The sequence below is a fragment of the Quercus suber genome, unplaced genomic scaffold (genome assembly GCF_002906115.3).
Source record: "Quercus suber isolate HL8 unplaced genomic scaffold, Cork oak 2.0 scaffold_297, whole genome shotgun sequence".
NCBI lineage: Eukaryota > Viridiplantae > Streptophyta > Magnoliopsida > Fagales > Fagaceae > Quercus > Quercus suber.
In genome coordinates this window covers 236,030-250,208 of record NW_027069753.1, presented here as the reverse complement: position 1 = coordinate 250,208, position 14,179 = coordinate 236,030, and the positions used below count along the sequence as shown (strand labels likewise).

General features: G+C 39.4%; 1 protein-coding gene across 1 annotated transcript; it reads right to left on the bottom strand.

Annotated features, from left to right (window-relative positions):
• Nucleotides 1-5,005: 5,005 nt before the first annotated feature.
• Nucleotides 5,006-6,526, bottom strand: LOC112036061 (uncharacterized). The gene has a single exon (XM_065782306.1). The coding sequence runs from the start codon at nt 6,524-6,526 to the stop codon at nt 5,006-5,008; it is 1,521 nt and encodes a 506-aa protein (XP_065638378.1).
• Nucleotides 6,527-14,179: the final 7,653 nt, after the last annotated feature.

The following is a 14,179-nucleotide window of genomic DNA, read 5'->3' as shown; positions in this document are numbered from 1 at the left end:
TTGCTTTTTTTTTTTAACTTTTATTTGTTGTTGACTTTTATAGGGCATGTCCAAATTTATAGCAGGGTCTAGACAGGCCACAGGTTTGGACAAGACGAGGATCTTGTTAGAGACGAGGATACAGGAGTTGAAGGAAGAAGCTAAACAATGGCCTGAGGTGGCTGCTAAGACTACGGACGAGGTGAAGGATCTAAAAGCTTTGGTTGAGGATTTGAAGGCTAGTGCTGCGGAAAAAGATACTCGTCTTGAAGACTTGCAGAAAAAAAAGCGACGAGCATAGCATTCTCCTCTCCAAGGCTAAGGAAGATGCAGTGGCTGAATTCAAAGCATCTAAACAATACACTGATGCTTTGGATACCAACTATGTAGCAGGGTTTGAAGATTTTAGGATGGACGCTGTTGAAAAGTTTCCTGATGTGGACTTCAGCTCCATTGTACTCAATTTGAATGCTGCCACCACTAGCTCTCTCCTTCACCTCGACTCTGAGGACGCCAATATAGAGGACGATGCCACGACCCAACCTCAGGATGACCCCAACATAGATGCCTCAACTTAAAAAATATCTTGATGTTTATGTCTTCATCACTTTTTTTTTTTTTATGTAATTCAATTACATTTTAGCTCGTCTATGTTTAAGGACGAGTTTTGATAAAACAGTTTAGTTTTGCAAGGATGTTTGGATGTTTCTCGTCCACCCTTGAAACAATTGAATGAATACTATTTCTCTTATATATGCATGGACGAGAGTATTTATTTTTATATACAATTCCTTGTTTTGCTTGTCTACGTTTCACATATATACTTTAACCATTTTTATTGGAATTTCACTTGTGTGATTTGTCCATGTGAAATGGTAAGAGCATTACTCGTCCTTAGACTTGTCTTTGCATTCTGCTCATCTATGGATAGCCTTTTAGCAGGTGACTTAACAAGTTCAAAACGTCTATGCTTTTCCTCGTCCATGGTATGGTTAGGTATTATGTTTTACCTTGCCCATTTTATGGACGAGCATGACTTGTTTGTAATTCGCTCTTTGGCATGGGCTTTACCTCGTCCTTTGCTTTGGACGAGCATGCCTCGATTTCACTTTCTAGGAAACCTTGAGATTACATCTCCGCGTCCAGAGAATTTTCTCGTCTTGAGCTTTTTAGCTTTTTCAAGAATTAATATGAACAAAAGTGGTACAGAAATCATGGATTCACACAACATTATGTACATTCCACAAATATTGTTCACAACATAGATATTGTTCATAGACGAGGCATGTACTTAAGAAACTAATGCCTCTTAAGAAATACAAATACAAGCCAAACCATAATTTTGTCCTTAAGCTCAACATAATAATAAGACAATATAAATAAACAAGTGTTTTATGTAGATAGACAGCCTCCAGGCTCTTCCAAAGTTACGTTCATCTAGGCTAGCATTTTACTGGTAGTACCTCCTCAGGTGCTCAACATTCCAAGAATGCTCCAACTTCCTCCCGTCTAGGGCCTCCAAGTAATAGGATCCTTGTCTCTTGGAGTTGACAGCTCTATAGGGGCCTTCCCAATTAGGTCCCAATTTCCGATGAGCTGGGTTCTTTGTTGCTAAGGAGACCCTTTTCAGGACGAGGTCGCCTATGTCAAACCGCCTTAGCTTTACCATTGCATCATATTGCCTAGCCATAAGGTTTTTGTACCTTGCCATCCTTTGTTCAGCGTCCATCCGTACCTCGTCTATTAGATCGAGGTTCAAACGGAGTTGCTCCTCATTATCTTTGTCCTAATAGGCTGCCACCCTATGATTGGGCATGTGCACTTCTGCAGGTATGACTGCTTCAGTTTTATAGGCTAGCTTGAAAGGAGTTTCTCCTGTAGGAGTTCTCGCTGTCATCCTATATGCCCACAGAACACCTAGTACTTTGTCTGGCCATACTCCCTTTGCTCCCTCAAGCCGAGTCTTGATTATTTTTAACAAGGATCGGTTTGCGACTTCAACCTGGCCATTTGCTTGTGGGTGGGCGGGTGAGGAGTAGTGATTCTGAATCCCAAAGTGTATGCAAAAATCTTTAAAGAGTGCATTGTCAAATTGTCGTCCGTTATCGGATACCAGCACCCTGGGCACACCAAACCTGCACACAATGTTCTTCCACACAAAGTTTTTGACATTTTGTTGTGTGATATTAGCTAAAGGTTCTGCTTCTACCCACTTGGTGAAATAATCGATACCAACCACAAGGAATTTCATTTGCCTTACACCTATTGGAAAAGGACCTAAGATGTCTAGTCCCCATTACGCGAAGGGCCATAGGGCCGTCATTGGGGTTAGGTACTCTGATGGTTGTCTGGGGACGTTACTGAACCATTGGCATTGATCGCAGACCTTGACATAGGCCTTAGCATCGGCTTGCATATTTGGCCAGTAATATCCAGCACGGACGACTTTGTGGACGAGTGATCTGGCTCCTGAATGATTGCCACACGCTCTTTCATGAATTTCTCTGAGTATATAGTTCGCTTCGTCCGGAGCTAGACACCGGAGATAAGGCTGGGAAAAGCCTCTTTTGTACAAAACCTCGTCCATAAGAACGTACCTGGCTGACCTTACCCTCAGCTTTCTTGCTTCATCTTTTTCCTCTGGAAGTCATCCATCTTTTAAGTATGATACAATTGGAGCCATCCAATTTCCTTTGCTCTACACTTGTTGCACTTCTGGGATGTCTATACTCGGCATGTACTGAATTTCATCAAACTTGTCGACAGCTTCACTCGCCGAAGCTTCTTTCGCTAAGGTATCTGCTTCTATGTTCTCCTCCCTTGGGATTTGAACGAAGTTAGTTTCCTTAAATTTTTTCATAACTCGCACAACCCTGTTAAGATACTTCCTCATTCGTTCTTCCTTAGCCTTGTACATCCCATTCACCTGGCCCATGATTAGCTGAGAATCTCCCAAGACGAGTATTGACTTAGCTTCCACGGACTTGGCCAATTCCAGTCCTTTGAGAAGAGCTTCATACTCAACTTCATTATTGGTTGCTTGGTACTGTAAGCGAACTTTGTGTTTCAGTTTATCCCCTTCTGAAGATTGTAAAACCACACCTATTCCTCCAGCGTACTGTGTAGACGATCCATCTACATGGACGATCCATTTCTGGTTGCCTTCTATCTTACTTACATCATCATAACTTGGGGTGAACTCTGCAATGAAGTCTGCCAGAACTTGAGCTTTTATAAAATGCCTAGGTTGGTACTTTATGCCGAATTCACTGAACTCGACAGCCCATTGAATCAATCGTCCTACAGCCTCCAATTTGTTCATTGCTTTCTTGAGTGGATGATCCGTCATGACGTTGATGACATGAGCCTGGAAGTAATGCCTTAGTTTTCTGGAGGCCGTTATTAGTGCGAAAGCCAACTTCTCCATTAGGAGATATCGTCCTTTCGCTCCCTTCAGTGCTCTACTCGTATAATACACTGGCTTTTGTACTTTTCCTTCCTCTCTTATCAATGCCAAACTCACGGCATGCGGGGTTACTGCCAGGTATAAAAACAGCTCTTTTCCTGTCACGGACGGACTCAGCAATAGGGCCGTAACGAGGTACATTTTTAAGTCTTGGAAGGCTCTCTGGCACTCGTCCGTCCACTCAAATGCTTTCTTTAGAACCTTGAAAAATGGTAAGCACTTGTCAGTAGCTTTAGAAACAAACCTGTTAAGGGTAGCAACTCGTCCGGTAAGAGACTGGACTTCTTTGATACTCTGTGGAGGCTTCATATCTAGAATTGTTTTTATCTTTTCTGGGTTTGCCTCAATCCCTCTGTGTGAAACCATGAAACCAAGGAATTTCCTTGACGATACTCCAAAAGCACATTTGCTAGGGTTCAACTTCATGTGATACTGCTTTAGTGTGTCAAACGTCTCCTGCAGGTTGTCTAGATGCCTTCCCTCGTCCTGAGTTTTCACCAGCATGTCATCCACATAAACTTCGACATTCCGCCCGATCTGTGGACAAAACATATGGTTAACTAGTCGTTGGTATGTCGCTCCAGCATTTTTCAAACCGAAGGGCATTACTTCATAACAGAATAATCTCTGACTAGTGACGAAGGATGTCTTCTCTTGGTCGGCCTCATTCATCCTTATTTGGTTGTATCTTGAAAAAGCGTCCATAAAGCTAAGTAATCTGTGGCCTGCGGTAGAATCCACTAGTTGGTCAATGCGCGGCAATGGATAACTATCCTTAGGGCAGGCTCTGTTAAGATCAGTAAAATCTACACACATCCTCCATTTGCCGTTCGCCTTTTTGACCATTACCACATTGGCCAACCAATTTGGATAGTATACTTCCCTTATAAATTTTTCCGTCATCAACTTTTGAACCTCATCTCTAATAGCATCATCTCTCTCCGGGGCAAACACCGTTTTCTTTTGTGGAACTGGCTTTGAGGAAGTACATACGTTTAGACAGTGAATGATGACACTAGGATCTATACCCGGCATATCCTCATGAGTCCAAGCAAATACATCAGTGTTTTTTCTCAAAAACTAGATGAGGTCCTCCTTAATTTTTCCTTCTAGATCTGCCCCAATTCTGGTGCACATCTCCGGGTTTGTCTCGTCAAAAGAAACATCTTCCAACACTTCAGCAGGTTCTGCCACGACTCTCTTTTCTTCAATATTCATGGCCTGAATTTGTTCGTCCATGGCCAACATTGCCAGGTAACACTCTCTTGCTGCTAGTTGGTCTCCTTGCACTTGTCCTACTCCTTATTCTGTAAGAAACTTAACCGACAGGTGATAAGTGGATGTAACAGCCTTCCAACTGTTTAAATTCGGCCTTCCAATTATGGCATTGTAGGAGGATGAACAATCTACCACAAGGAAGTTCACCTCCTTGGTGACTTGTTGCGGGTATGCCCCCACTGTCACTGGTAATGAAATAACACCCACAAGTTGTACCTTTATTCCACCAAAACCTATTAAGGGGGAGCTTACTGGTCGGAGCCGGTATTGTCCTAACCGCATCTACTGAAAAGCTGGATAATACAAAATATCAGCCGAACTTCCATTATCTATCAGCACCCTTCTAGTCTTGTATTTTGCAATAAGGAAGGTGATGACAATAGCATCGTCATGAGGGTGATGAATTCTTTCGGCATCCTCGTCCTTGAAGGTGATTGCCTGCTCGTCCGTAGTCCTTGCTCTCGGTGATTGTCCAGAGAGTTGGACGTTTTGCACCACTTTCAAGTATGCCTTCTTTGACTTGGACGTCTGTCCTATAGAACTTCCCCCAAGGATGATTCTTATTTCTCCGAGTGGTGGTCGTGACGATTCCTCTACCTTCCCTTTCAATTTCTCGTCTTTGTGATCTCGTTCAAGGAAATTTCTCAGCTTCCCTTGCCTGATAAGATTCTCAATCTGCTGCTTCAAATCAAAGCATTCGTCTGTATCATGCCCATGTTCTCTATGGAAGCGACAATACTTATTCCTATTGCACTTGTTGGGATCTCCTTTCATCTTCTCTGGCCACTTCAAAGAAGGCTCGTCCTTGATTTGCATAAGGACTTGCTCGAGTGGCACGTTCAAAGGGGTGTACTGTTGATTCCACGCTAAAGGACCTGCTTTCTTCTCTCGGTCCTTCTTATTTTCTGTTCGTCCCTTCTTAGGACAAGGACCTTGTTCCGACTGACGCATTGGGTTGGCTTCAACTTTCTCAACTCTCTTCCTCTTCTTGGCTATGATAGCATCCCTTGCATTCATAAAGTTCTGGGTTGAATGAACTAGTTCAGCCATGGTCTGAGGCACCTGTTCATATAACTTATGGATAAACAAATCAGAATGAACCCCATTATAGAATGCCGCCAAAAGGAGCTTATCATCCACCTCGTCCACTGTCAAAGCATCCCTGTTGAACCGCGTGATAAAGGACCACAAACTTTCATTCTTCCCTTGCTCTATGGTTAGCAAGCTAGACGAAGAACGTTTATGCCTCTGCCCTCCAATAAAATTATTAACGAATAACCTGCTTAACTTTTCGAAGGATATCACTGTGTTAGGAGGTATTTTGCTGAACCACACTCGTGCAGGTCCTTTGAGGGTAGTAGGAAAAGCTCTGCACATTATTTCATCTGGAACTCCTTGAAGGTGCATAGTAGTTTTGAAGGTGGCAATATGGTCAAAAGGATCCCGCGTCCCATCATACGAATCTAATAGAGGCATCTTGAACTTGGGTGGCAAAGGGTGAGCATTGATGGAAGCCATAAAGGGGGAATCAATCCTGTGAACTGAGTCTTCTACAGGGTTCGTTTTCCTCATATTCTCCCTCATCTTGTCCATAACTCTTCTCATTTGATCCATTTCCCTTTCCAAATGAGGTACCCTCCGTGAAGCGGTACCCCTTGACTGGTTTTTAGGTTCAACATTCCTTTCCTCTTCTTGACTTTGGTCCCGTTCTTCGGTGTTCCATTCATGACGCTGCTTCCTTAAATCAAGTTGTCTGACCAACTCCTGGTTCTGGCGAGATAACTCCGTCATAGCAGCGGCCATGGATTGCATGTGTTGGAATGAAGATGGTTGCATGGTGGGTACTGATTGACGGTCGCGATGAGGGTTACTGGAGGCGTCCCTGCTTTGTTGAGGGCCTGGACTAGTAGCCCTAGATCTTGTCCGAACCATTTCAACCCTTTGTTGGAGAAAGAAATCACAGAACTCAACAAATTAAGTTCAAAGGGCAACAAATTTCTTTCCCACAGACAGCGCCAACTGATGAGTCCTTGGAAATCAATGGGCTGAAAGGTCCTCGGGCGTTGATGATCTTGAAGGGTGAGTCTTGAAAAATCAAAGAAGATCAGAGAAGACCGGTGAAGGCTGGTCTTGAATCCTCCAACGGTAAAGTTAGTGGATTGAAGTAGAAAAGAAAGCACTTCAAAGAATTCACCAATTTTTCTCCAGAATCAAAAGTGTCTTACCTCTATGTAGAAGGGTCTTTATATAGCGTTAGCCTGACAGTTTTTTTTCCTATCGTCGTAGAGTTTGGAGGATTCAAAGGTAACTTCCATAACTCATGGAAGTTACCTCATCAGGACTTGTGTTTAACAGTTAACAGAAGGCTTGGTTCGCAACAACGTGACTCTTGGCTTTTGGAAGAGTGCCATGACTCTTGGCTTTTGGAAGAGTGCCACTATCAGATAAACCCCATCCGTCTATCACTAAAGACGGACGAGGTTCGCTGCTAGTACGTCCCCAATGGACGAGTGAATGAAGGACGAGTGAAAAAGGACGGTAAGAGAGGGACAAGCGTAAGAGCCACTCATTCTCTACTTTGTACATTGTCATGGATGGCCATATGGACGAGAAATCAACTAAGCACTTTCCTTACACCATCACATAAAACAAAGTCTTTTGATTTGAAAAATATCAGATCTGTTTTTGTAAAAGATCAAATCTATTTTATGATAATAAAAAAGATGGTTCTTTGATAACAGAAAAATTAGATCTGTCTTTATGTTGTAAAAGAATGAAAAAGATTTTTTTAGAAGATAGTTTCACTCATTGTTTAAATTTATGCAACATGAATTAAATAAAACAAACACAAACACAATCATGTTTAATCTTTTCATTTATTTCAAAAATCTTTATATACTTAAGAAAAATCAAATCTGTATTTAAGAAAGATACAAATCAGTTTTTTTATTTAAGAAAAATTCAGATATGCATCTAATGCAGATGCAAATCCTTTTTTTTTTTTTTTTAATTAAGAAAGTTCAAATCTACATCTAAGAAAGATGTAGATCTTTTTTTTTTTAAGAAAAATTTAGATCTGCATCTAAGAAAAATGCAGATCGGTTTTTTGGTTAAGAAAAATTCAGATCTACATCTAAGAAAGATGTAGATCTGTTTTTAATTTCAAGAAAAAACATTGATCATATGCAAATTATTGGAACTAAGATAGGGATCATAACAATTACATAAACGAAATCAAGATTATGCTTTAACATGACAATGATTAACAATTCATGGATAAAGAAAAACATTCATCATCATAAACAAGAAGCATAAAAAGAAAATGTGATTGAAAACAACCTTTTGCGTGAGCACTTCTTGTTCTTGAGAGGATGTTTTAGGGTTCAAAGAAACTTATTTAGTTATCTTTGAAACCTAAAAATCCTAATTTAAGCAGCAAATCTTAGAGAGGATCAGCAAGTATCAGCAATTTGAGAGCCTCAAAATTTGTGCCTCCTAGAACGTAGCAAAAAAATGTGCTGAATTATGAGACCCAACCTCTATTTATAGGGGCTGGAAAACTCTAAAAAATAGCCTCGAAGTGTAGAATGCGAATCAAGACTCATCCTTTTGCGAAAAGATCGAAAAAGGGTGTGTCTTATCGTCACCCAAAGGCAGTTGTGCTAAAGCCCAAAAAGGGGAAATTCGGCCCTTTTAAAGTGCTGTTTGGCACTCCAAAAGTGCTGAATGGGCTCTTGGACACCGAACGTCTTTCCGTATTTGGGTGCATTTTGGACTCTCCTTCTAGGGTTTTTTTACCAGTCCTCGCACCTAGACGTGTGTTCATCCTCCATCTATGATTTTTTTTTTTTTATCTCTTTTCTAGATAATTTAAGCTTTTTAAGAAAAATTATCTTGTAGATAAATATCCTAAAATAAATCTTGATAAAGTTTAGATTATCCATAATTTTATTGTTATCCAACCATCCTTTTTATTCCTATGCATGCATCCCTATTTTAAACACTAATTATCAACCAATCACAAAATTATTTAATTAATTTTAATTGCTTAACCAATCAAAATTAATTAAAATTAATCATGTGTGGTTGACTTTACCTAGACACAATGCATGTTGACCGTGCAAACTTGATCATGCGATATCTTTCGATCCGATGGTTCGATTTGAAAATTGAAAACACCGTTGCGACTGTTAGAATCTCATTTATGATATGCAATGAATGAATTAATGCATTTAATGCAAGAACAAATTGATGCATGTAATGCAATCATGATTATTGGGGTATGTGGATGGTCATTCAATTCATTCTTCTTAATTAAATTATGGGCGCAAAATTGAGTGTCTACATAGGGGAAGTGACCTAGAAGAGGAAGCAGAATTGGAAGGAGTTTTAGTTATCACAGTAGTGATAGTTGGGACAATAGTGAAGATGTTGATGTTCAACCAGTCCAAATGGATGCTAGGGTAATGAATTCAAATTATGAGAGTGAGAAGCTACACAGTCTTAATGAATCATCATTTGATATTGCTCATGGTGATGATGAAAGTGATGATGACCATCCTACTACTGCTGAGATAGACAACTATGTTAGGAGAATAATTTATACAATAACTTGAGGAAGAATCATCCTAGTGTGCTTATTAGAGACTTGTTTTGGAAAGCTACCAAAGCAACATATCAGCAAGAGCATGAGAGGGCAATTAATGAACTTAAAGAAGTTGATAAAGATGCATATAAGTGGTTGTAGGCCCATTCAACAACTATCTAGGCTATGCATATGTTTAGTGAGGATGATCAAAGTGACACAGTGCTTAACAACATGTGTGAAAGCTTCAACAGCAGGATTCTTAAGTTTAGAAGCAAGCCAATAATCAGCATGGTATAAGTTCTATAGTTTGTGTTTATTTGTATGTTATAATTTCCCTATTAGTATGTGTTTTAAATGTTATAGTTGTTGTCTATTTGTATGTGCTTGCAACTTGAGTGCATTAGATTGTATTTAATGACCAGATTTCAAACAAATAAGGAAATGATTTTGAAGGTAGAGTTAGAGTTATGTCCTAAGATTAGGAAGAGACTGTATAAAGAAAAGTTGGAAAGCAGCAGGTGGCTAGCATGTTGGGCTGGTCATACCAAGTTTGAAGTGAAAAATGGGCTTGAAAGTTTCACTGAGGACTTGACTGAATCCAAGTGCAATTGTAGGAAATGGGACATAACTGGTATAACTTGTGCCCATGCCATTTCATTCATATTTTTCAATAGACAATAGGCTAAAAAGTATGTGCATGACTATTACAAAGTCACTACATACCAGGCCTATTATGGCCACTTATAGATCCAATCAATAGGCAGAATAATACGTTAATTAAAATTCAAAAATACAAACCAAGTGGCAGTTTTGGAAAGTTATCACTCTCATTATTGAGGTAACCTAAAAATATTCATGTGTCATGGGTTGACCATTCCCATCCAACACAAGCAAATGTAAATTTCGTGTCAAAATCACAAGCACACATGCAATTAGTTGTTGGCTTCCATTTCCTTCCTCTATATGTAAGTTACTTATGAATGGGTAAGACCACGGGGACATAGACACCATCAATATCTCCAATGCAATCCTAATCATCGCCATATCAGTACCCTAAATATTCTAAAAATAACAAAGTACCTTAAAAGATGGTCAATATTTTCCACTGTATAGTATATGTTGTGGGACATTAGAAAATGCAAGATCTGCAGGCTTGATAATGTCTTGTGACATAACATTACCCGATTTAACAACCTTTGTCATGTGTCGACTTATTGTCTTACTCAAATGCTAAAATTTGTTCTGAAGCATTCTATTTCCCATGTCAAGTTCAAGTACCACCAATGTAATTGTCACAGACTCTTCCAAGCAAACTCTTTTTCTACCCTCATATCAATTATTCAAAGTATTACATAATTCTCCAAAAACATGGGGTGATACTCTAAAAGTATTGGGACATCTCCACTCATTCCCATGTAAAATATATTGTACACATGAATACCCTAATTGTACATTTTTGCGCATTAAGACTTTGTTCATATACCCCTCTATTTAAGCTATGACACTTGCCCACCCAGCTAAGTATGTTGCGTGTAATAGCTCATCACTTATTTCAAAACCAATTTCCCTACATATGTGGTAACATAAACCAAACATCACAAATGAAATTTACTCATGCATCAAATATATATATTATTGCATACAATAATCCAAAACAATTTTATTTCCTTCAAATTTAATTTAAAACTAATAAAAGATGTCTATGACATTCACCATTCTACACCAAAAAAAAAAAAAAAATCCAACTACACATTTGCACTTCATATTTTAAAACCCCACCGGGTGATTTTAAGGTCACAACTCTCGAGAATCCACTATTATCAAAACAAGCAGTTAAAAGTAAAGGAATCCCAGTACTTGATACCAACCTACAGTTGAACTCTTACCTCAATACCCAATTGGACTTATTTTGTAGTGACAATCTCTCATTTCCAATGCACAGCTCCCAGTACGTGACTAACCAATAGATGCGCGGATCCCAATACGTGACTTGATCACCAACTTGAGAAAGATGTTAGCTACAAAGTTCTTCAGTTCATCACATGATGAATATCACAAAGCTCTTTGGTCACAAAACTCTAAGGTGTACAAACACAATAGCTTATTCAAGAGAAATATGAACTATGGCAAATTCTATCTCCGGTCACAATTTGCACGAACACAACTTTGCTTCACACTTGTGCAACTATGCAACCTTTGACGACCCTTAAAATACTCCTTATATAGTTGTGAGAAAAGAAAGCCTAACACATACTCACGGATTGGAGTGAAATCAGCTCTGAAAAACTAAATTTCATAAACCTTGTTAGATAGGGTATCTATCGAGCTAGCTATCAAGCTTCGGGCTTCAGCAAACATCGAAAGATGCTAGCTATCGAGTTTTGAAATCCAACACTTTCTCACTTGTTTCTTGAACAAAATTACATGGCTTTAACACTTGAACTTGAGACCTTGTTCCTTGAAGCATTAAACATATCCTAGATCTACCCAATTACAAGTAAAGTGTGTTTTGTCAAAAGATTAGCCAATTCTAAATTGACATATGTTCCTAACAACAAATCACATATGCCCTAACAATCTCCCCCTTTGGCAATCTGTGACAAAACCACAACAAACAAATGAACATATAAGAGAAGTCATAAAACACTCAACTTATATTCACTTGTTGAATACAATAAAATCTATACTAACACAAACTCTTGAAAAATTTTGCAAGAAGAGAGTTTATGGCAAGTAGACTTTGATAACTTGTATTTCTGAAACACTTTAAACAAAACTCATCAAGGCATCTTAGTGTGAAACAGAAATAAAAGATTGCATACATTCTATAAGAAACATGTGTATAAAGAAATAAAAGAAACAACACATGTAAAGATAGGTGAAACGGGATAACAACATCATCAAATATATATATATATATATCAAAGATGAGTACAAAGAATGCTATCACTAAGTGGTCATAAGACCAATGTACAAGAGATATAATGTATCTAAAATAAAAGGAAAAGAAAAGATACAAAAATCCTCACTACATCCCTCATATACACACTCCCGATAACACAAAATCTCCTATACTAACCCTCCCCCTATGAGTATGACTACTCTCATCTCAAAACTACTCCCCTTTTTTATTATGAGTGACAAAGGGCAAGTACATCAAATAGACAGTTCATCATCATTGGATGAGCTAGCACCATCATCCTCATCAGCATCCTCACTGCCGAAACCATCGTCACTCTCATCCTTAGAGACTGGTGGAGATGGAGAGGAAGCAACAGTGAAACCACCCATGACAACTTGTTGTCGCGCGATTCGACCGACACGGGTATTCACCTGACACAACTCATCATTGAGAGTGTCAAGGCGAGCATCCATGTACACACGCTGTGCCATGATGGCCTTAATTGTCACTCCACCCACAAACGACGAAGGAGCGAAGGTGGATGGAGCGATAGAAGCTGGAGGAGCTGTCATCTGTATCTGGGGCTGCCTTGGTCTAAGCTGAGCTGCGCTCCTTCTAACGGTAGCAGCGTCTATGGCAACCATCACGAAAAAATGAGGAGACTCAGGATAGGAGATGGAAAAATGGAGAAGGATCCGCGTGATAGCCAAAGGAAAAATGAGCTTATCACGAGTCGTCGTATCCCTACAGACATTTATAAAGGATAGAATAAAGTGAGAAGGGAATTCGATAGAGAGATCCTTTAAGAGGGACAACAAAAATCAAGCATGAGGCTTTGTAATGGAGTTATAGTGAGACAAAGGATGAAGAATGAATGTCATCACCATTTTGAGACAAGGGGTGTTTTGACGGTCACCCCAAGAAGAAGGTGTCTCACAGAAGCGAAACGAGAGTTCGTCTTTGGACACAGTACACAAATGCTCACAACTAGGGTAGTTAGGATGTGCTACCCTAGAAACGTGTAGTACCTTGAAGACAATCTCTGGAGTAACTACGATGCACGTACCTCGAACGCGAGAGAAGAAATGAGATACTGGAGTATCGATTCCATGCATATTGAAGTAGAACTCCTGTATGATCATAGAGGGACAAGTGACCAGGATGTCACAAAGTAACTCTCAACCCTTACTATGAATGACAATGGGTAGGTAAGTGTTAGAAAAATTATGACAGAACGACGTGGTGTTCCGAATGAATGCCTCGTCTACAAAAGTTCTCTGAAAAGTCCTTACAGGCCTTCTCATCACCGAACCAAACGTAAGGAAAAGGGTCAGAGGAAGAAGATGCCCCAGAATGTAGAGGGTTCTAGGACGGAGTGGATTTTCATTTAGGTGTCATGAAGCAACTATCCGAAAGAAAGAGAGAAGGAGAAAGAAAGACAAGCAGAAAAGCACCAACACAATCAATAAATAAGAATATAAAGAATTGAAGGTATGTATGCATGAAAATGAATATAAAGAATTGAAGGTATGTATGCATGAAAATGCATGAGCATGTGACGTGCAAATTTAAATACATCACAGGCTCAGCCCAATCCAAACCTATCAACACACAACATTGCAACAAAGTAAACACACATCTAAATGTATGAAACATTGTTATAATGCAAATGTGATGCAATGCATGAAGTTTCAAATTCATTTAAGCAACACCCATCCCAAAAATTTCACAAAAACATCATCAATTTTGAAAAAACCTCAAAAATTTTCAAAAATTCCAAAAGTTAGGTCAAAAGGAATGAAATGCATGATAAAGTGAGGGATTAAAGACCTTACCAGTGAAGAAGAACAAGATCAAGGTCGAAAAACTCTTGGGAATGAAGTTTGGAGTGAGAGAGAAGAGTTTGGGAAGTGAAAAGGCTAAAAGCAATCGAGAGAGATTGAGGAGAAATGATTTGAAATCGTGA